Source organism: Panulirus ornatus, chromosome 11 (genome assembly GCF_036320965.1).
Source record: "Panulirus ornatus isolate Po-2019 chromosome 11, ASM3632096v1, whole genome shotgun sequence".
NCBI lineage: Eukaryota > Metazoa > Arthropoda > Malacostraca > Decapoda > Palinuridae > Panulirus > Panulirus ornatus.
In genome coordinates, this window is record NC_092234.1 from 19,849,617 (window position 1) to 19,874,580 (window position 24,964).

At 40.5% G+C, this 24,964-nt stretch overlaps 1 protein-coding gene across 2 annotated transcripts in view; it reads left to right on the plus strand.

The window, feature by feature from the left end:
- Window positions 1-24,964, plus strand: part of Nelf-A (Negative elongation factor A) — a 115,907-nt gene that overhangs the window by 5,974 nt on the left and 84,969 nt on the right. For both annotated transcript variants that reach the window (XM_071666725.1, XM_071666726.1), the window contains exons 2-3: window positions 4,862-4,983; window positions 10,700-10,844. In XM_071666725.1, the coding sequence (XP_071522826.1) occupies window positions 4,862-4,983; window positions 10,700-10,844 (267 nt within the window). The remainder of the gene's footprint in view (window positions 1-4,861; window positions 4,984-10,699; window positions 10,845-24,964) is intronic.

Below are 24,964 nucleotides of genomic sequence, written 5' to 3' on the forward strand. Positions count from 1 at the left end.
TAGAGACTGAGTGTGAGCGAATGTGGCCTTTGTTGTCTTTTTCTAGCGCTACCTCGAATGCGTGTGAGGGGAGGGGGTTGTCATTTCATGTGTGTCGGGGTGGAGGTGGGAGTGAATAAAGGCAGCAAGTATTAATTTGACAACTACTATTAAAAACAGTTTTGTCCTTGATCACCTCTACTTATCTCTTTCAACATGAGTAATATATTGGTAACTCTTCAGCTGTTACAGCTGCTCTTTTGAGTCACATTTTCCTCTGATCAAATTTTGGATGATTTTGTTTCTAATCCGTTGCTGTCATCTCTCCACATTGACTTAATGCCATTTGTATTTGTATGCAGGGTCTTCTCAGTATTCTCCTATCTTAAGGTGAACAAGATGTATGGCCCAGATGGCATATCTCCTTGAGTCATGAAAGGAGTTAGCCTTTGAGCTGGTTCAGATTCTTGCATGCTTATTTAACCCTTGTCTAAAGATGCAGACTTTTCCCTCCTCATGGAAGCATCCCTTGCTGCTGCCCAGCCCTATGAAAGGAGACCACTTTAACCCCTCTAACTATATTGCAGTATGGCTCTCATTTCTGCTGTCTCCAAAGTCTTCAAAACTTTTCTAATTTCATATATCTATTTGATTATATTTAAATACTATCTCAGCATGTTGATGTGCTCTGAGGTCCTCACAAAGTTAGGTCTGCAGGTGGGAATTTAGGTATTTGAAGGGTAGAAAAGTTTCTTAACAAGAGGCAGAGCCCAGTAAACACCCAATTATTTTCCCTTCCCCTCTTCTCTTTCCTTATCAAAAAGCAATTTCTTGATTTTGGACTGTAACAGGTCTAAGGCAGATGATTATTGAAAAAAGTGAGGATAATGGTTATAGCGGTAAATCTTAGATGCACCTCATTTTGGTGGGGGTAAACATTGCCTTTCAAATTCTTTCTCAAATTTTCATAGGGCTCTGCCTATGTTAAAGAAATGGTTTTCCATTCTCCAGAATTTACACTTCTCATCCATACTGTAACATGAAAAACTAGTTACACTATTGCTTTGAACAGTACCCAAATATAATTGTTGCAGCTGGTTTGAATACAGAGTTGCTGCTGGTAGCAGTATGCACATGGCATAGATTTAGAATCTTAACAGAAGTAAGTTACCATTTGAGCAAATTGATACATTATTAAAGCTTATTAATTCATGAAAGGATGACAGTTCCAAGAAAACAGTGTTAGGTTTTTTGCCATTATGATCAGAGCAGTAATTCTTGCATTTATTTAGAGGAACAGCTGGATGCTTTTGAGAAGTGATGCTATTGCTGTGATAGTGGTGGCCAGAGCTTTACAGTTTGATGTAAGATAAGAGACTGCTAGCTACTCCGGAGAACTTGTCCCATCTCCTTGGACATTGTCATTAAGAATTATGCATTTTACTCTCACGTAAGGAAGATTTGGCGTTATCTAAAAACTTTGCTAAAGTGTCTCTTGTCTTACATTTTACTGAAAGTTGGAATGCAGGCTGAGCAACCCTAATCCAAAAATCTAAAATCCGGTACTATTTGAGTGGCGACAGGACATTACAAGTGGAAGATTCCGCACATTACTTCATTTGCCCATGCTGGGCTCTGACACTGTTGGTGCCAATTTGTTACAAACCATTGTCACCACCAGACCAATGTGCATTACTAAATGTTTTTTGCTTATTTTCTGCTATGTGGTATAAAGATATTATTAGAAATGTCAAAAAAGCCACTAGAGTCGATCAGTAAGCTCGCAGAAGTGGATATCAAAGAAGTTTTTAACCAATAATGAGGCTTCATTTGTTCATTCACTGACCAGTAGTGAAATACCTGAAATGGTTCAGAATCGAGGTGATTGTGATTATAGAGATGATGAAGATAACTTTGTTAACACTGCAGCAAAAGTGCCTATCGATGACATGGTGAAAATGTGTGATAGACTTTTTGAAGGTCTAGAGCAGCAGAACAAGAAATCATATCAGTTTATAAAATCAAAGAGAGACCTCTAAGACAAGATACATTGTTAATGAGGCAGATGACTCTGGAGGAAACATTTAGAAACGCCATCCAACAGACTTTTGATGTTCCGTTTATCATGTTCCTTCTCATGATGATGTCAACAGTGATGCAGTGGCCCCTTCAAGTTTCTCAGGCCATATGTAGTTCTAATATTTGTTGCTGCATTTATCTTCTTTTGTAAGCAGATATCAAGTCTTTTGGTAAGTGCATAAGATTTTTATGCAAAGTCTGAATTTCATCTCTGTTTAAAATGCCATGTTTGAGTGTAACATGACTCTCAACATTATTGCACTGAAATTTTTTTCAGCTTTCATTACATTTACAGCTAATCATTTAAAACTAAATGCTTGTTTTTATTTCTCAAATAAAACCTAAAAGATAAGATACAATGTTTTATTATTATTATTTTGCTTTGTTGCTGTCTCCCGCGTTTGCGAGGTAGCGCAAGGAAACAGACGAAAGAAATGGCCCAACCCTCCCCCATACACATGTATATACATACACGTCCACACATGCAAAATATACATACCTATACATCTCAATGTACACATATATATACACACTTAGACATATACATATATACACATGTACATAATTCATACTGTCTGCCTTTATTTATTCCCATCGCCACCTTGCCACACATGGAATAACACCCCCCTTCCCCCTCATGTGTGCGAGGTAGCGCTTGCTAGGAAAAGACAACAAAGGCCACATTCATTCACACTCGGTCTCTAGCTGTCATGTAATAATGCACCAAAACCACAGCTCCCTTTCCACATCCAGGCCCCACAGAACTTTCCATGGTTTACCCCAGACGCTTCACATGCCCTGATTCAATCCATTGACAGCACGTTGACCCGGGTATTCCACATAGATCCAGTTCACTCTATTCCTTGCCTGCCTTTCACCCTCCTGCATGTTCAGGCCCCGATCACTCAAAATCTTTTTCACTCCATCTTTCCACCTCCAATTTGGTCTCCCACTTCTTGTTCCCTCCACCTCCGACACATATATCCTTTTGGTCAATCTTTCCTCACTCATTCTCTCCATGTGCCCAAACCATTTTAAAACACCCTCTTCTGCTCTCTCAACCACACTCTTTATTTCCACACATCTCTTACCCTGTTATTACTTACTCGATCAAACCACCTCACACCACATATTGTCCTCAAACATCTCATTTTCAGCACATCCACCCTCCTGCGCACAACTGTATCCATAGCCCACGCCTCACAACCATACAACATTGTTGGAACCACTATTCCTTTAAACATAGCCATTTTTGCTTTCCGAGATAATGTTCTCGACTTCCAAACATTCTTCAAGGCTCCCAGGATTTTCGCCCCCTCCCCCACCCTATGATTCACTTCCGCTTCCATGGTTCCATCCGCTGCCAGATCCACTCCCAGATATCTAAAACACTTTACTTCCTCCAGTTTTTCTCCATTCAAACTTATCTCCCAATTGACTTGACCCTCATCCATACTGTACCTAATAACCTTGCTCTTATTCACATTTACTCTTAACTTTCTTCTTTCACACACTTTACCAAACTCAGTCACCAGCTTCTGCAGTTTCTCATATGAATCGGCCACCAGCGCTGTATCATCAGCGAACAACAACTGACTCACTTCCCAAGCTCTCTCATCCACAACAGACTGCATACTTACCCCTTTTTCCAAAACTCTTGCAGATACAATGTGCTATAATATATAATCAAAACACAGCATCATAGGTGGAAACTGAAAACCTGCCATTGTTTGTTATTGTTTAACAGCTGATACAGGTATTCTGCTGAGGCTACTTAGTTACCCTAAACATATGATTTTTCATTGTATTAATGTTTTTTCATATTTGTTTTACTGTTAAGTACTTATAATTAAATTTGTGTAAGTAAATGATTGCTTGTCAATAGCATATGAATTCAGAGACAGGAATGAAGGTGATGCCAAACAACCACAGATTGTCCAGATGGGCAGGTGAGTTTGTATCACCTTAGCTTTCTGATGATTCAGTGGTACATAAACTTCGTTTCAAGCGCAAAAATTTTAGAAATATTGTATAAATTACCTTCAGGTTATGTGTATAAGGTGTATATGAAACATAAATGGATTTTGTGTGTAGGCTTGGGATCCCATCCCCAAGATATCTCATTATGTCTATGCAAATATTCCAAAATCCCCGCCCCCCAAAAAATCCAAAACACTTCTGGTCCCAGGCATTTCAGATAAGTGATATTCAACCTTTAGTAGGCTCTACAAAACATTGGTCCTGTGGCTGGCAGTCAGAGGCATACTTTATGAGCTTGTTTAGAAGACAATTGGCTCTGCCTGAGAATAAATGTTGTATCTTGTGGCAGTGACATTTTCTTGTATTGTACTGATATGTAGGGGTTCTCGAACTAGCAGTCATAACCATAAAGTTTTGTGAATTTATGATTATAGGTACAGTTGTTTATATTTGAGAATAAGTGTTTCTTGTGACTGGTGCAGTCCATTCTAAAGCTGTCTCTACTTTGAGATTTGGTGTGGCATGTCATGACTGGTAGTCACATTCACCCAGTTACCATAATGGAAGAAATTTATTTTACTGCTTCATTATTGGTGTTTTTGGATGACAGTGATGATGAAAATTGGAAATCTTTCCTTAAGGTAAAGAAATAAGTGTTTGATGTTTTAAAGGCATTTAAATTCTCATAATCACCTAGAAGTAGGGAACATGCATCTGTTAGGTGTTTGTTGTAATAAAGGCATTTAGATTCTCATAATCACTTAGAAGTAGGGGACATGTAGCTGTTCCTATCCAAAAACTAGCTTTTTTGTTGTTCTAACAGTGGCGGTCAGAGCTAGAGGAAATCCTTGAGGTGGCAGTAGTTGACAGTGAACCATGGGTGGCCATGCTTGCAGAAATCATGCGCACCTGTCCCTCCTCGGGCAACCTCAATCTGGACATCAGGTAAGGATTTTTGTGTGTTGCCCTGTGCTAACAGAACCTACTTTTTCTTTGTCATGATTTGTACTTGGCAGAAATTATTTCTCAGTCTCAAACTTATAAAAGAAAATGAATTTCTGATATGGTATATTTTCTTATTTGCACATACCCATTTATCATGCAAAGTTCCCGCAAATTTGCATTTACCATCTGCGGTCAAGCTTCTTGGACCAAGGTTCGATTTACCCTGACTACATTATATGAATACAATGTTCAGCTTTCTCAGTCATACTTAGCTTGCTACCACACCTCTCTTGTAGTCCATCATTCCATACACGATCAACCCTTCTCACCAATTTTGTTCTCAAGCTTTTCATTTCCAACATATCTTCCCTTTTCTTTTCTTTGTGTTAAGGACCTACATTTTGCTTTCATACATAACCATTGGGATTACAGTACCATCAAATGTAAATCTCTGCTTCCTTTTCACACATTCTCCAGTGCACCCAGAAAATTTGTCCTCTTACTCTCCGTATGGCTAACTTCTTCCTTCATGGTTCCATCTGCTGCCATGTACACTCCCTATCCCTAGTATCAAGAACACTCTAATTTCTCCAGGTTTTCTCCATTCAAACTTGCACTCAAATCGGCCCTACTAAACCTCAAACCTTACTCTTAATTCACTTTGATTTCCAGCTTCCTCCTTTCATACAGAACCTCATAGTCAACTACCACCACCTGGAGTTTCTCACTCAAGTCTGTCACCATCTAAGCAACAAAATATATAATTCTATATAAACAGCTGAACTTTTGGCCATCTTTTTTGTGCTAAAAATGTTGAAGAACTGTTAGGTCCTAGCTCTTTACAAATTCTACAAAATCATTTGGTAAGTGTTACCCTCAACAGATTAGGTCATCCAACAATCCCTGTATTTTCTGTGGGGTTGCCATGTATGCACAAACTTCAAGTGGATGGCTGTGCACAAATTATGGAGGTTGTGATGAGGGAGATTTTTTTCATGCACATACTAATCAATGGAAGAGACCCTTGTGAGCTACATTGATATAAGTTGGCTAGATATTTAGACTGAAGTGGGAAAATTTGGCTGCTGTTTTAGTTTCATTCGGTGCAACTGTTTCTAGTAAATTTTAGTTTTATTTCATTTTGTTATATTTTTGTGTCTTTGTTTGGGTATCTTGAAGTCTAATCACATTTGGTTTTGAAATTTTAAACTATTCTTTCTTCATGATAAGAGAATTAAAGTTAAAAGTTTATGTTCATGAACTAGATTATAATTGTTTTTTATTATACTTTGTCGCTGTCTCCCGTGTTAGCGAGGTAGTGCAAGGAAACAGACGAAAGAATGTCCCAACACGTACATTCACACGTATATACAGACACGTCCACACACGCACATATACCTATACACATCAACGTGTACATATATATTCATACACAGACATATACATATATACACATGTACATGATTCATACTTGCTGCCTAAATTTATTCATGTGTCACCCTGCCACACATGAAGTGACACCCCCTTCCCCCCGCACGTGCGCAATGTAGCTCTAGGAAAAGACAACAAAGGCCACATTCATTCACACTCAGTCTCTAGCTGTCATGTATAATGCACCGAAACCACAGCTCCCTTTCCACATCCAGCCCCTCACAAAACTTTCCATGGTTTGCCCCAGATGCTTCACATGCCCTAGTTCGATCCATTGACAGCACGTCAACCTCGCTATACCTCATTGTTCCAATTCGCTCTATTCCTTGCACACTTTTCATCCTCCTACATGTTCAGGCCCCAGTCGCTCAAAATCTTTTTCACTCTATCCTGCCACCTCCAATTTGGTCTCCGACTTCTCCTCATTCCCTCCACCTCTGACACATATCCTCTTTGTCGATCTTTACTGACTCATTCTTTCCAAATGACCAAACCATTTCAATGCACCCTCTTCTGCTCTCTCAACCACACTCTTTTTATTACCACACATCTCTTACCCTTTCATTACTTACTTGATCAAACCACCTCACACCACATATTGTTCTCAAACATCTCATTTCCAACACATCCACCCTCCTTTGCACAACCCTATCTATAGCCCATGCCTTGCAACCATATAACATTATTGGAACCACTATTCCTTCAAACATACCAATTTTTGCTTTCCAAGATAATGTTCTTGTCTTCCCCTCATTCTTCAGTGCTCCCAGAACCTTCACCCCCTCCCCCACCCTGTGACTCACTTCCTCTTCTATGGTTCCATCTGCTGCCAAATCCACTCCCAGATATCTAAAACACTTCACTTCCTCCAGTTTTTCTCCATTCAAACTTACCTCCCAATTGACATGTCCCTCAACCCTACTGTACCTAATAACCTTGCTCTTATTCACATTCACTCTCAACTTTCTTCTTTCACGCACTTTACCAAACTTAGTCACCAGCTTCTGCAGTTTCTCACCCAAATCAGCCACCAGCGCTGTACCATTAGCGAACAACAACTGACTTATTTCCCAAGCCCTCTCTTCCACAACAGACTGCATACTTGCCCCTCTGTCCAAATCTCTTGCATTCACCTCCCTAACATCCCCATCCATAAACAAATTAAACAACCATGGAGACATGACACACCCCTGCCGCAAACCAGCATTCAGTGAGAACCAATCACTTTCCTCTCTTCCTACTTGTACAAAAGCCTTACATCCTTGATAAAAACTTTTCACTGCTTCTAACAACTTGCCTCCCACACCATATACTCTTAATACCTTCCACAGAGAATCTCTATCAACTCAATCATATTCCTTCTCCAGATCCATAAATGCTACTTACAAATCCATTTGTTTTTCTAAGTATTTCTCACATACATTATTCAAGGCAAACACTGATCGACACATCCCCCACCACTTCTGAAACAACACTGCTCTTCCCCAGTCTGATGGCCTGTATATGCCTTGACCCTCTCAATAAATACCCTCCCTTATAATTTCCCAGGAATACTCAACAAACTTGTACCTCTGTAATTTGAACACTTGCCTTTATCTTCTTTGCCTTTGTACAATGGCACTGCGCATGCATTCCACCAATCCTCAGGCACTTCACCATGAGCCATACATGCATTGAATATCCTCACCAACCAGTCATCAACAGTCACCCCCTTTTTTGATAAATTCCACTGCAATGCCATCCAAACCTGCCGCCTTGCCGGCTTTCATCTTCCACAAAGCTTTCACTACCTCTTGTCTGTTTACCAAACCATTCTCCCTAACCCTTTCACTTTGCACACCACCTTGACCAGAACACCCTATATCTGCCACTCTATCATCTAACACATTCAACAAACCTTCAGAATACTCACTTCATCTCTTCACATCACCACTACTTGTTATTACTCCCCCATTACCCCCCAACACCGATGTTCCCATTTGTTCTTTTATCTTATGCACTTTATTTGCATCCTTCCAAAACATATATTTATTCTCCCAAAAATTTAATGATACTCTCTCATCCCAACTCTCATTTGCCCTCTTTTTCACCTCTTTCACCTTTCTCTTGACCTCCTGCCTCTTTCTTTTATACATCTCCCAGCCATTTGCATTATTTCCCTGCAAAAATCATCCAAATGCCTATCTCTTCTCTTTCACTAATAATCTTACTTCTTCATCCCACCACTCACTACCCTTTCTAATCTGCCCACCTCCCATGCTTCTCATGCTACAAGCATCTTTTGCACACGCCATCACTGCTTCCCTAAATACATCCCATTCCTCTCCCACTCCCCTTATGTCATTTGCTCTCACTTTTTTCCATTCTGTACTCAGTCTCTCCTGGTACTTCCTCACACAAGTTTCCTTCTCAAGCTCATTTACTCTCACCACTCTCTTCACTCCAACATTCTCTCTTCTTTTCTGAAAATCTCTACAAATCTTCACCTTCGCCTCCACAAGATAATGATCAGACATCCCTTCAGTTGCACCTCTGAGCACATTAACATCCAAAAGTCTCTCTTTCATGTGCCTATCAATTAAAACATAATCCAATAACGCTCTCAGGCCATCTCTCCTACTCACATATGTATACTTATGTATATCTCTCTTTTTAAACCAGGTATTCCCAATCACTAGTCCTTTTTCAGCACAGAAACCTATAAGCTCTTCACCATTTCCATTTACAACACTGAGCACCTCATGTACACCAATTTTTCCCTCAACTGCCACATTACTCACCTTTGCATTCAAATCACCCATTACTATAACCCGCTCTCGTGCATCAAAACTGCTAACACACTCACTCAGTTGCTCCCAAAACACTTGCCTCTCATGATGTTCCTTCTCATGCCCAGGTGCATAGGCACCAGTGATTACCCATCTCTCTCCATCCACTTTCAGTTGTACCCATATCAATCTAGAGTTTACTTTCGTAAACTCTATCACATACTCCCACCACTCTTGTTTCAGGAGTAGTGCTACTCCTTCCTTTGAACTGGATAGTTTGCTTAATTTTTTTTGCCAGTGTTAAACCTAATGATTCATAATGAATGTGAATGATTTCAGTTAGAGATGTATTGTTGTATATTCCTACATCTAAAGGCAGTATTCCTCGCATTTATCTTTATTGTCACATGTTTCAGGGAACAGCCATCATCACTGATTTGACCATTTGATAAGGCCAACTTTTATAGAAAAAGGTTGGGGATCACTATGTCTAGAACAGTTTGTCCTGGGGGATGCACAACAGTAGAACAGTTTGTCCTGGGGGATGCACAACAGCAAGTAGTGTTTGGGAAGATACATGGGTATGGGGACTGGGAATGATTGGTGAGAGGAAACTTCAAATTTCAGGAAATATTTTGAGAGCCCATTTAGGCAATGCTCTATATGATGTGAAGAGTAACTGTTGGAAAGATGAATTTAGAGGTACTAATGATTTACAACCCTCCAAGATATACCAGTGATTCAGAAACATTACACAGCTTAGTGAAAACAGCAAAGGAACAACCACACACTTCTCAAAGAGAAATCCTAGTAAGAAGGGATTTCATCACAAGGAATTACTTTGGGAGGATTTGAATTTGCATCAATATAGAGGGTCATGGAGATGCAAATTCTTAAAATGAATCCAGGAGAATTCCTGTATCACCATATGACTAACCATAGTGTCAGAGGGACTGACACACTATCGTTACCAGACCTTGTCTTCACAGATAGTAACATTGAAGTAGAACACATGAGGCAAATTTGTAAACAAAATCATGATAGGTGCCTACACCTTTTTTCACCACCATTTCTGATGTAAACTATTGGACCTGGCTTGTACTGACTTGTTTGACAGTAATTGGTATTTATATTATCATGGGAAATAATGACTTTTTTATTTCTTTTTTTATTTTTATTGCTTGCCATCTGATGGCTTCATAGAGTGAAGAGGACTGTCTAGAACACATTCATTAGCCTCCTTTATTAGAAGCCAATCCCCTTTCCAAATTATTTTTTCTTAGTATCTAAGGTTGATATATGACAGACACTGGGGTTAACACTTTTGGGCCACAGCAGTGCTGCAAGCTGTTGGCAGATTGGTGTATTCTGATGTATGGAACTTCTATTCTTTAAGTGCATTGCTTTTAAATATGCAAGTTTCCATCAAGTGTGTAAGGACAATGCCATGGCTTTTAACAGCTTACAACCCTATGCAGTGAAGAAATGAGTCTCTTTTATCAGTTATTCTTCAACAGGGAGCCACCAGAGAATCAGAGGATCACACATGACTTGATAACAGAGCTTCGCAAGTTAGTCAAGAAGCACAGCGAGCTGGGCTTGCTACCCATGGAATGCAACTACCTCAACAGAAATGCATTTATGGCGGCTGCAGGCAGTCAGGTATGTATGTGCAGCTAGGGTGTGTACATCTCATGGTAAAGACTTAACTTGAGGCTTTAAATGGCATGACTCGTACCATAATTTAACAGTGTATAAGTGTTTGTTTGTGCAGATACAATGCTTGGTATTTCCCATACATGATTGTATCAATCTTCATTTCATTGTCTTGCATTTGTTTGTGACATCCTACTGAGTTCTTAACTACTTTCTGATATTTGTTCTTTCCAATTTTCTTCTCTACTTTTACTGTAGAACTTCTCTTTGATGCCTATACCTATTTTTGGAATTTTTTCAACATGGACAGGTATATTTTTGAGAGCATGTTGTGTTACTGGTTAGACTTCGTTTTTTATGGAATAGTAACTTTTAAAACCACCTTGATAGAAAACTGTTGTCTCTTGAGACAGCAAGTTCAACAGATCATATTTCACTCTGTAAATTGACTGCATGGTGTTAATGTGACATTTATCATATGGATGTGTCCAAAATTCAGAGCAGCCAATTGATCATAAAGATATTTTTGGTTAAAAATATAGAGAATTATGAAATGGATAAAGAAAAGGCAAGGGAGAGCATTCATGAATTTTTGAGGATGTGAAAGACCTTCCTTTTGAAATGTGCCAGGTCATAGTTATTGGGAAAGACATGAGAAGATTGAGGTCCAAAGCTTTGATGTGTAGGGAAAGAAGCAGGCATCAAAATGGGCCACCCATGAGTTGCCAGTAGCCACACAATAATCATGTGATGCAGCAGCTTGCCAAGTATTGCGTGGTCTAGCTGGTGGTGGGGTCACACATGCAGCCAGCTCTCGTGAGCAAAAACCAAAGTATTACCTATAGAAGAGGGAAAGTGAACCAACTCTATTCTATGCACACTTCTTACCCTCCAGCATGTTCATTCCCTGATCACCCGTAATCTTTTTCACTCCTTCCTTCCACCTCCAGTTTGGTCTCCAGCTTTTCCTTGTTCCCTCCGCCTCTGACACTTGTTTCCTCATTGTCAGTTTTTCCTCATTCATTCTCTCCATATGTCCAAGCCATTTCAACACTCTCTTCTGCTCTTACAACCACACACTTTTTATTACCAGACGTTTATTAAGAAAGGGGGTGACTGTGCTGTTGATTGGTTGCTAATGATAATTCGTTGTATGTATGGATCATGGTGAATTTCCTGAGGATTGGCAAAATGCATGTATAGTGCCATTGTACAAAGGCAAAGGGGATAAGGTAAGTATTCAGACTACTTAGGCTTAAGTTTGGTGAGTATTCCTGGGAAACTGTATGGGAGAGTATTGATTGATAGGGAGAAGGCATGTACAGGGCATCAGATTGGGGAGGAGTAATGTGGTTCTAGAAGTGGTAAAGGATGTACGTGAGAAATACTCAGAAAAACAGATGGATTTGTACGTAGCATTTCTGGATCTGGAGAAGGCATATGATAGGGTTGATAGAGATGCTTTGTGGAAGGTAGTAAGTGTATATAGTGTGGAAGGTAATCTGCTGGAAGTTGTGAAAAGTTTGCCAAGGATGTAAGGCATGTGTATGAGTAGGAAGAGATAAGAGTGATTGGTTTCTAGTGAATGTTCATCTGTGGCAGGGGTGTTGGGGATGAGGGGGCCTGGGAAGTGAGTCAGTCGTTGTTTGCCGATGATACGGTACTGGTGGTTGATTTGTGTGAGGAACTGCAGAAGTTGATGACTCGGTGTGGAAAAGTGTGTGAAAGGAGAGAGTTGAGAGTAAATGTGAATAAGAGCAAGATTATTAGGTTTAGCAGGGTTAAGGGACAAGTTAATTGGGATGTAAATTTGAATGGAGAAAAATTGGAGGAAGGGAAGTGTTTTAGATATCTGGGAGTAGACTTGGCAATGAATGGACCCATGAAAGCAGAAGTGAATCACAGGATGGGGAGGGGCAAAGGTTCTGGGAGTGATGAAGAATGTGTGGAAGGAGAGAACGTTATCTCGAAGAGCAAAAATGGGTATGTTTGAAAGAATAGTAGTTCCAACAATATTGTATGGTTGTGAGGCATGGGCTATAGATAGGGTTGTACAGAGGAGGATGAATATGTTGGAAATAAAATGTTTGAGGTCAGTATGTGGTGTGAGGTAATAAGCGATTAAGTAATAAAAGGATAAGAGAGATGTGTGGAAATTTGAAGAGTGTGGTTGAGAGAGCAGAAGAGTGTGTGTTGAAATGGTTTGGACATATGGAGAGGGTGAGTGAGGAAAGGTTGACAAAGAGGATATATACGTCAGAGGTGGAGGGAACAAGGAGAAGCAGGAGACCAAATTGGAGGTGGTAGGATGAAGTGAAAAAGATTTTGAGCGGTCGGGTCCTGAACATACAGGAGGGTGAGGCAGAATTTAGTGCTACTAATCTGTAACAAATCAATGAAGATGTTCATATCGCCATTACAAGTGATATATCATGTCTATGTAAAAGATATAAAAAGTGATGTAATTAGGAAAATCATTTAGACAATACTTCCCACATATTCCTTGTGTGTCGTAAAAGGCAACTACAAAGGGAGGGAGCGGGGGCTGGGAATCCTCCCCATTTTAATTTTCCGAAAGAAGGAACAGAGAAGGGAGCCAAATGAGGATATTCCCTCTAAGGCTTAGTCCTCTGTTCTTAATGCTACCTCGCTGAAGCAGGAAATGGGGAATATGTATGAAAAAAAATTTTGACGACCAGTTTATAATGGATGAGTTTGAAAAAGGTCAAAATGTTACAGCCATCTCCCACATGGGAGACCTTTGACCCTATGTTTTATTGTTTTGGCTTGCCATTATTTGATCACATGTTGTGCTATGCATCATCGAGCGAGGTGATAGTGAGTTGGAGAATAGTGAAGTGACTTCATCATGGCATTGATTTTGGGTACAAAATCAAGCAGTAAGAAGAAAACTTTTTGGTTGAAATACGCCAGGAGATGACCCTGCATTGTGCAATCGAGAAACGTAGCTTTGCTGAAAAAACTGTTATCCAGTGAATTTCAGTGGAAGGCTTCTGGAAAAGTGCAAACTGGCAACTGCTGCTTTTAACAAAAAGCTTTATAGCCAGAAATTGATATGCGTGGACAAATAAACACTACAACCTCTGTTGACTTGGTTCAAGGACCAAAAATGAAATGCTACTGACTAGATACTGTGTTGGTTTTAAAGTGAATAATTTGGGACTATGTGTACATAAACGAATGGAGTTAACAGCATGAGCACTTAACATTACAGTTTCCTGTATTGCACATGATTGTAAGTTTAATTTTGCTTTTCTTTTTCTTTTTTCTTTTTTTTACTCAAAATTCCTTACTTTTGCTTTCTGTATTTATGTTGCTTAAGTCTGTCATAAAGTTCCTCCCCAGCCTGCCCAATATATAACCTATTACATATATTTTAGAAAGGATTCTGTAAACAAAGCATGCAAAATTTTCTTATGAGTGTTTGAGTAAGATGTTCTTTATAGCATTATTATTGCTGAAAGCTACGATTACAGTAAAGGATTTAAGGAACATGGGGAGTAACATAAAATTATCACTTAAAGGGAGAACTAAAAGATTCTTGGTACTAAGGGAAGGTTTGAGGATCCCTTTTTAAAAATTATTTCTTTGCCAACTTGAGAGATTTATTAATGAAAGATCTAGGATACTTTGACATGCATCCAATAGAATATTACTTCTCAAACTCATCACCATCAATAAATTCCATACTGCATATATGTAATGTTGTAAGGAACATCAGCTGGAATGATGATGGTTTGACTCTTTTCACATCCAGCTGCGTAATAATGAATATAAGAACAGTCTTTGGTGGGTTTTCTGTATGTGTTAGACTTTAACATATTTCTATCCGTATGGATCATGCAATCTAAAAATGGTAACATAGTTATGTATGTGAGAAATACTTAGAAAAACAAATGGATTTGTATGTAGCATTTATGAATCTGGAGAAGGCATATGATAGAGTTGATAGAGATGCTTTGTGGAAGGTAAGTTGCTAGTAGTAGTGAAAAGTTTTTATCAAGGATGTAAGGCATGTGTACGAGTAGGAAGAGAGGAAAGTGATTGGTTCCCAGTGAATGTCTGTTTGCAGCAGGGGTGCATGATGTTTCCATGGTTGTTTAATTTGTGTATGGATGGGGTTTTTTGGGAGGTGAATGCAAGAGTTTTGGAGGGAGGGGCAAGTGTACACTCTGTTGTGGATGAGAGGGCATGGGAAGTGAGTCAGTTGTTCCCGGATGATACAGCGCTGGTTGCTGATTCAGGTGAGAAACTGCAGAAGCTGGTGACTGAGTTTTGTAAAGTGTGTGAAAGAAGAAAGCTGAGAGTGATGTGAATAAGAGCAAGGTTATTAGGCTCAGTAGAATTGAGGGACAAGTTAATTGGGAGGTAAGTTTGAATGGATAAAAACTGGAGGAAGTGAAGTGTTTTAGATATATGGGAGTGTATTTGGCAGTGGATGGAACCATGGAAGTGAGTCACAGGGTGGGGGAGGGGGCGAAGTTTCTGGAAGTGTTGAAGAATGTTTGGAAGCCGAGAGCGTTATCTCATAGAGGGAAAATGGGTATGTTTGAAGGAATAATGGTTCAAACAATGTTATATGGTTGCAAGGCATGTGCTATAGATAAGATTGTGTAGAGGAGGATGGATGTGTTAGAAATGAAATGTTTGAGGACAATATGTGGTATGAAGTGGTTTGATCAAATAAGTAATGAAAGGGTAAGAGAGATGTGCGGTTATAAAAGAGTGTGGTTGAGAGAGCAGAAGAGGGTGTATTAAAATGGTTTGATCATATGGAAAGAATGAGTGAGGAAAGATTGACAAAGAAGATATATGTGTCAGAGGTGGAGGGAATGAGGAGAAGTGGGAGACCAAATTGGAGGTGGAAGGATGGAGTGAAAAGGATTTTGAGTGATCGGGGCCTGAACATGCAGGAGGTTGAAAGGCGTGCAAGGAATAGAGTGAATTGGAATGATGTTCTATACCGTGGTCAATGTGCTGTCAATGGATTGAACCAGGGCATGTGAAATGTCTGGGGTAAACCATGGAAAGTTCTGTGGGGCCTGGATGTGGAAAGTGAGCTGTGGTTTAGGTGCATTATACATGACAACTAGACACTAAGTGTGAATGAATGTGGCCTTTGTTTTCTTTTCCTATCGCTACCTCTTGCGCGTGCATAGAAGGGTGCTGTTTCATGTGTGGCAGGGTGGTGATGGGAATGATTGAAGGCAGCAAGTATGCATATGTACATGTGTATATATGTATACATCAGTATATATCTGTGCAGGGGGGCTAATGGGGAGGTGATAACAAGTAGTGGTGATGTGAGAAGGAGATGGAGTGAGTATTTTGAAGGTTTGTTGAATGTGTTTGATGATAGAGTGGCAGATATAGGGTGTTTTGGTCGAGGTGGTGTTCAAAGTGAGAGAGTTCGGGAAAATGATTTGGTAAACAGAGAAGAGGTAGTAAAAGCTTTGTGGAAGATGAAAGCTGGCAAGGCAGCGGGGTTGGATGGTATTGCTGTGGAATTTATTAAAAAAGGGGGTGACTGTATTGTTGACTGGTTGGTAAGGTTATTTAATGTATGTATGACTCATGGTGAGGTGCCTGAGGATTGGCAGAATGCCTGCATAGTGCCATTGTACAAAGGCAAAGAGGACAAAGGTGAGTGCCCAAATTACAGAGGTATAAGTTTTTTCAGTATTCCTGGGAAATTATATGGGAGGGTATTGATTGAGAGGGTGAAGGCATGTACAGAGCATCAGATTGGGGAAGAGCAGTGTGGTTTCAGAAGTGGTAGAGGATGTGTGGATCAGGTGTTTGCTTTGAAGAATGTATGTGAGAAATACTTAGAAAAGCAAATGGATTTGTTTGTAGCATTTATGGATCTGGAGAAGGCATATGATAGAGTTGATAGAGATGCTCTGTGGATCTGGCAGCGGATGGAACCATGGAAGCGGAGGTGGATCATAGGGTGGGGGAGGGGGCGAAAATTCTGGGAGCCTTGAAGAATGTGTGGAAGTCGAGAACATTATCTCGGAAAGCAAAAATGGGTATGTTTGAAGGAATAGTGGTTCCAACAATGTTGTATGGTTGCAAGGTGTGGGCTATGGATAGAGTTGTGCGCAGGAGGATGGATGTGCTGGAAATGAGATGTTTGAGGACAATGTGTGGTGTGAGGTGGTTTGATCGAGTAAGTAACGTAAGGGTAAGAGAGATGTGTGGAAATAAAAAGAGCGTGGTTGAGAGAGCAGAAGAGGGTGTTTTGAAATGGTTCGGGCACATGGAGAGAATGAGTGAGAAAAGATTGACCAAGAGAATATATGTGTCGGAGGTGGAGGGAACGAGGAGAAGAGGGAGACCAAATTGGAGGTGGAAAGTTGGAGTGAAAAAGATTTTGTGTGATCGGGGCCTGAACATGCAGGAGGGTCAATTGACAAGTCAATTGGGAGGTGAGTTTGAATGGAGAAAAACTGGAGGAAGTGAAGTGTTTTAGATATCTGGGAGTGGATCTGGCAGCGGATGGAACCATGGAAGCGGAAGTGGATCATAGGGTAGGGGAGGGGGCGAAAATTCTGGGAGCCTTGAAGAATGTGTGGAAGTCGAGAACATTATCTCGGAAAGCAAAAATGGGTATGTTTGAAGGAATAGCGGTTCCAACAATGTTGTATGGTTGCGAGGCGTGGGCTATGGATAGAGTTGTGCGCAGGAGGATGGATGTGCTGGAAATGAGATGTTTGAGGACAATGTGTGGTGTGAGGTGGTTTGATCGAGTAAGTAACGTAAGGGTAAGAGAGATGTGTGGAAATAAAAAGAGCGTGGTTGAGAGAGCAGAAGAGGGTGTTTTGAAATGGTTCGGGCACATGGAGAGAATGAGTGAGGAAAGATTGACCAAGAGGATATATGTGTCGGAGGTGGAGGGAACGAGGAGAAGAGGGAGACCAAATTGGAGGTGGAAAGATGGAGTGAAAAAGATTTTGAGTGATCGGGGCCTGGACATGCAGGAGGGTGAAAGGAGGGCAAGGAATAGAGTGAATTGGAGCAATGTGGTATACCTGGGTTGACGTGCTGTCAATGGATTGAATCAAGGCATGTGAAGCGTCTGGGGTAAACCATGGAAAGCTGTGTAGGTATGTATATTTGCATGTGTGGACGTATGTATATACATGTGCATGGGGGTGGGTTGGGCCATTTCTTTCGTCTGTTTCCTTGCGCTACCTCGCAAACGCGGGAGACAGCGACAAAGCAAAAAAAAAAAAAATATATATATATATATATATATATATATATATATATATATATATATATATATATATATATATATATATTGTTGAGAGTAAATATGAGTAAGAGTAAGGTTATTAGGCACAGTAGGGTTGAGGGTCAAGTAAATTGGGAGGTAAGTTTGAATGGAGAAAAACTTGAGGAAGTGAAGTGTTTCAGATACCTGGGAGTGGATTTGGCAGCGGATGGAATCATGGAAGTGGAAATGAATCATAGGGTGGTGGAGGGGGCGAAAATTCTGGGAGCCTTGAAGAATGTGTGGAAGTCGAAAACATTATCTCGTAAAGCAAAATGGGTATGTTTGAAGGAATAGTGGTTCCAACAATGTTGTATGGTTACTAGGCGTGGGCTGTGGATATAGTTGTGCGCAGGAGGGTGGATGTGCTGGAAATGAGATATTTAAGTACAATATGTGGTGTGAGGTGGTTTGATCGAGTAAGTAATGTAAGGGTAAGAGAGATGTGTGGAAATAAAAAGAGTGTGGTTGAGAGAGCAGAAGAGGGTGTTTTGAAATGGTTTGTTCACATGGAGAGAATGAGTGAGGAAAGATTGACCAAGAGGATATATGTGTCGGAGGTGGAGGGAATGAGGAGAAGTGGGAGACCAAATTTTAGGTGGAGAAATGGAGTGAAAAAGATATTGAGTGATCGGGGCCTGAACATGCAGGAGGGTGAAAGGCGTGCAAGGAATAGGGTGAATTGGAACAATGTGGTATACCGGGGTCGACGTGCTGTCAGTGGATTGAACCAGGGCATGTGAAGCGTCTGGGGTAAACCATGGAAAGTTGTGTGGGGTCTGGATGTGGAAAGGGAGCTTTGGTTTCGGTGCATTATTACATGACAGCTAGAGAGTGAGTGTGAACGAATGTGGCCTTTGTTGTCTTTTCCTAGCGCTGACTCACACACATTAGGGGGGAGGGTGTTGTTATTCCATGTGTGGTGGGGTGGCAATGGGAATGAAGAAAGGCAGACAGTATGAATTATGTACATGTGTATATATGTATATGTCTGTGTGTGTATATATATGTATACATTGAAATGTATAGGTATGTATATGTGCTGTGTGTGGAGATGTATGTATATACATGTGTATGTGGGTGGGTTGGGCCATTCTTTTGTGTGTTTCCTTGCGCTACCTCGCTAATGTGGGAGACAGCGACTAAGCAAAAGAAATAAATATAAATATATATACATAGCATTATATACACATGTACATAATTCATACTTGCTGCCTTTATTCATTCCCGTCGCAACCCTGCCACACATGAAATGACACCCCCATACCCTACGCACGTGCACGAGGTAGCGCTGGGAAAACACAACAAAGGCCATATTCGTTCACATTCAGTCTCTATCTGTCATGTATAATGCACTGAAACCACAGCTCCCTTTCCACATCCAGGCCCCACATAACTTTCCATGGTTTACCCCAGACGTTTCACACGCCCTGGTTCAATCCATTGACAGTACATCGACCCCATTATAGAACATCATTCCAATTCACTCTATTCCTTGCACGCCTTTCAACCTCCTGCATGTTCAGGCCTTGATCACTCAAAATCTTTTTCACTCCATCCTTCCACCTCCAATTTGGTCTCCCAATTCTCCTTGTTCCCTCCACCTCTGACACATATATCTTCTTTGTCAATCTTTCCTCACTCATATGCCTTCTCCAGATTCATTGATGCTACATGCAAATTCATTTGTTTTTCTAAGTATTTCTCATACATTCTTCAAAGCAATCACCTGATCCACACATTCTCTACCACAAATGAAACCACACTGCTCTTCCCCAATCTGATGCTTTTTACATGCCTTCACCCTCAATCAATACCCTCCCATATAATTTCCCAGGAATACTCAACAAACTTATACCTCTGTAATTTGAACACTCACCTTTATCCCCTTTGCCTTTATACGATGACGCAATGCATGCATTCCGCTAGTCCTCAGGCATTTCACCATGAGCCATACATACATTGAATATCCTCACCAACCGGTTAGCAACACAGTCACCCCCTTTTTTAATACATTCCAGTGCAATACCATCCAAATCCTCCGTCTTGCCAAATTTTATCTTCCGCAAAGCTTTTACTACCTCTTTTCTGTTTACCAAACCATTCTCCCTAACACTCTTACTTTGCACACCACCTCGACCTAAACACCCTATATCTGTCACTCTATCATCAAACACGTTCAACAAACCTTCAGAATACCTTCTCACATCACCACTACTTCTTATTACCTCCCCATTAGCCCTTTTCGCTGATGTTCCCATTTGTTATCTTGTCTTACACACTTTATTTACCTCCTTCCAAAACATCTTTTTATTCTCCCTAAAATTTGATGATACTCTCTCAACCGAACTCTCATTTGCCCTCTTTTTCACCTCTTGCACATTTCTCTTGACCTCCTGCCTCTTTCTTTTATACATCTCCCAGTCATTTGCACTCTTTCCCTGCAAAAATCATCCAAATGCCTCTCTGTTCTCTTTCACTAATAATCTTACTTCATCCCACTACTCACTACCCTTTCTAATCTGCCCACCTCCCATGCTTCTTATGCCACAAGCATCTTTTGCGCAAGCCATTATTGCTTTCCTAAGTACATCCCATTCCTCCCCCACTCCCCTTATGTCCTTTGCTCTCTCCTTTTTCCATTGTGCACTCAGTCTTTCCTGGTATTTTCTCACACAAGTCTCCTTCCCAAGCTCACTTACTCTCACCACTCTCTTCACCTCAACATTCTCTCTTCTTTTCTGAAAATATGTTCAAATTTTCTCCTTCGCTTCCACAAGATAATGATTAGACATCCCTCCAGTTGCACCTCTCGGCTATTCACCTTCTACTACATGCGGGGAATGAATGGGAAGTACTCTTTCTCCCCTATCCCCAGTGAACTATTGCAATATATGTTTATATACTTATACATACAATTACATTACATATATATGCATTTACATATTCATACTTGCTCGCCTTATACATTCGCGGCGCCACCTTGCCCCACAGGAAACAGCATCACCACCCCTGCATCAGTGAGGTAGCACCAGGAAACATATGAAGAAAGGCCACATCCGCTAACATCCATTCTCTAGCTGTCATATGTAATGCACCGAAATCACAGCTCCCTATCTACATCCAGGCCCCACAAACCTTTTCATGGTTTACCCCAGTATTTTTATTAACATTATTTTATCACTAGAAGTTGTAGCCATAGTATTATTCTTAATAGTATTATTCATATTGTTTTGCTTTTGTACATTTTGCTTATCATTTAGTTTCCTTAACTTTACTTGTAGTTTGTGTGGTGTAATCTGTTATTCCACTATCTTTAGGACCATACTTACTTTCTCTCTTTAGGTGTTTTCAACACAGGATATATTTAATCATTGAAGCACTCGCACATTCATTTCAGACATCTCTTTCATGCCACTACTTACTCTCACATAAGTGGTACTTCCATAAGTAGAGCTCTTAGAATCACTCAGAAATATTCCTGTAACATTATAGTGAAAGATTCTTTGTTTCTTTTTCACTTCGTTTTATGCCTTCTATGTGTCCATGAACTTCAACTTTCATTTTCTTTCATTGGCTTATATGTCTTGAAGGTCCTGAGTAACCTGTAGTATCCCAGGAGGTTAGGAACCTGTAAACTCCTGGCCTTCTTGTAAGGTAAATGCCCTGTATCCTTTTTTAACCACCTGTTTGATGCTATTAGCCTACTGGCTTGGCATATGTGTACCCATTGACTCCTCAATAATCTCCATCTTGCAATGAAATCAACACCCCTTGGCCATTGGTACTGACCTGCTGCAAAATTTTCTGGATCCTGGACTAGTATGGACTCAACTTCAGCCCCCTTTTTCATTCTGCCTTCTGCCACCCTACATTGAATGTATATTTACTGATTTATTTAGTGAATATATACTTATTCAGTGTAGTGTGGCAGAAGGCAGAATAAAAAAGAGGGCTGAAGTAGAGTCCATACAAATCAAGGATCCAGAAAATTATGTAGCAGGTCACTACTAATATCCAAGGGGTGCTGATCAGACTGGGGAAGAGCAGTGTGGTTTCAGAAGTGGTAGAGGATGTTTGGATCAAGTGTTTGCTTTGAAGAATGTATGTGAGAAATACTTAGAAAAACAGATGGATTTGTATGTAGCATTTATGGATCTGGAGAAGGCATATGATGGAGTTGATAGAGATGCTTTGTGGAAGGTTTTAAGAGTATATGGTGTGGGAGGTAAGTTGCTAGAAGCAGTGAAGAGTTTTTATCAAGGATGTAAGGCATGTGTACGAGTAGGAAGAGAGAAGAGTGATTGGTTCCTAGTGAATGTCGGTTTGTGGCAACGGTGCGTGATGTCTCCCAGTGCATGTCAGTTTGTGGCAATGGTGCGTGATGTCTCCCAGTGAATGTCGGTTTGCGGCAATGGTGCATGCTGTCTCCTTGGCTGTTTGATTTGTGTATGGATGGGATGGTTAGGGAGGTGAATGCAAGAATTTTGGAGAGAGAGGCAAGTATACAGTCTGTTGTGGATGAGAGAGCTTGGAAAGTGAGTCGGTTGTTTTTTGCTGATGATAAAGTGCTGGTGGCTGATTTGGTGAGAAACTGCAGAAGTTTGTGACTGAGCTTGGTGAAGTGTGTGAAAGAAGAAAGCTGAGAGTAAATGTGAATAAGAGCAAGGTTATTAGGTTCAGTAGGGTTGAGGGACAAGTTAATTGGGAGCTAAGTGTGAATGGAGAAAAACTGGAGGAAGTGAAGGGTATAAGATATCTGGGAGTGGATTTAGCAGTGGATGGAATCATGGAAGTGGAAGTGAGTCACAGCGTGGGGTAGGGGGCGAAGGTACTGGGAGCATTAAAAAATTTGTGGAAGGTGAGAATGTTATCTTGCAGAGCAAAAATGGGTATGTTTGAAGGAATAGTAGTTCCAACAATGTTATATGGTTGTGAGGCATGGGCTATAGATAAGGTTGTGGAGAGGAGGATGGATGTGTTGGAAATGAAATGTTTTGAGTCAATATGTGGTGTGAAGTGGTTTGATCGAGTAAGTAATGAAAGGGTAAGAAAGATTTGTGGTAATAAAAAGAGTGTGGTTGAGAGAGGAGAAGAGGGTGTAATGAAATGGTTTGGCTACATGGAGAGAATGAGTGAGGAAAGATTGACAGAGGATATATATGTCAGAAGTGGAGGGAACAAGAAGTGGGAGACCAATTAGAGATGGAAGGATGGAGTTAAAAAGATTTTGAGCGATTGGGGCCTGAACATGCAGGAGTAATGAAAAGGTAAGAGAGGTATGTGATAATAAAAATAGTGTGGTTGAGAGAGCAGAAGAGGGTGTTTTGAAATGGTTTGGTCACATGGAGAGAATGAGTGAGGAAAGATTGACAAAGAGGATATATGTGTCAGAGGTGGAGGGAACGAGGAGAAGTGGGAGACCAAATTGGAGGTGGAAAGATGGAGTGAAAAAGATTTTGAGTGATCAGGGCCTGAACATGCAGGAGGGTAAAAGGTGTGCAAGGAATAGAGTGAATTGGAATGATGTGGTATACCGGAGTCATCGTGCTGTCAATGGATTGAACCAGGGCATGTGAAGCGTCTGGGGTAAACCATGGAAAGTTCTGTGGAGCCTGGATGTGGAAAGGGAGCTGTGGTTTCGGTGTCTTATACATGACAGGTAGAGAGTGAGTGTGAATGAATATGGCCTTTGTTGTCTTTTCCTAGCGCTACCTCGCGCACATGCGGGGGAAGGGGTTGTCATTTCATGTGTGGCAGGATGCTGACAGGAATGAATAAGGGCAGACAGTATGAATTATGTACTTGTGTATATATGTATAGGTATGTATATGTGCATGTGTGGACAGGTATGTATATACATGTGTATGTGGGTGGGTTGGGTCATTCTTTTGTCTGTTTCCTTGCGCTACCTCGCTAATGCAGGAGACAGCGACAAAGTATAATAGATAGATGAAATGAATACATGTGTGTGTGTGTATATGAGTGGATGGGTCATTCTTTGTTTCCTGGCGCTACCTCACTGATGTGGGAAATGGCAGTCAAGTATAATGAAAAAGATTGACATTAAGATATATCACTTCTTGTGAACATATTGTGAAGCCGTCAGCAAAACTAAGGGCATTTATTTTTGCCTGTATTATTTAGACATTCTTTTACGTAGGAATTTGATTTCTTTATAGTTACCTACATGGCAAGGGCAAAAAGTACCCTAGTTTAGGCAGTCCCAGGAGAAAGAAAATGAAAGAAAAAATTAGTCAAGGTTCTGCAGTTATTTGTAGATCTGACTCTTAACGGAAGAATGGTTATATGCTCTGTATCCAAACTGCATGAATGGGAATGTTGTTGATAGTGATGGAGTAGTAGAGATAGATATTCTTTTGAACCTTCGAGTATATTTGATTGTAAGCCTACTGAAATAGTAGGTTGGTGGTTCCCACAGCATTACATTTACTGAGAATATGTAGAAAAAACAGCTTTGGTGCCCAAGGTCACCCCACATGGAATCATGTTACTTTATATGTTGGATTAGTTTACACCTAGTTGGATCTTGCCCTGTGCCACATATTGATGTAGATGTCTGCTTGAAGCATTAAAGAAAGCAGCAGGAATATTGTGGTATCCTTGTTTCTATTGAAAGTAGCCTGGTGACATTTAAGCTTTGTCCTGTTCACCAATCCTCTTCAGTATGCTGTCGAGAATATTTACTTTTCAATGCTAGATCTGAGAGGAATGCGAAGCATTCTTCAGCTGAAGTGACTGGCTACAGCAAAGCTTCAATATTGATCCAGTCACCTGTTTAGATAGCTGCAAGTCCAGGACAAGG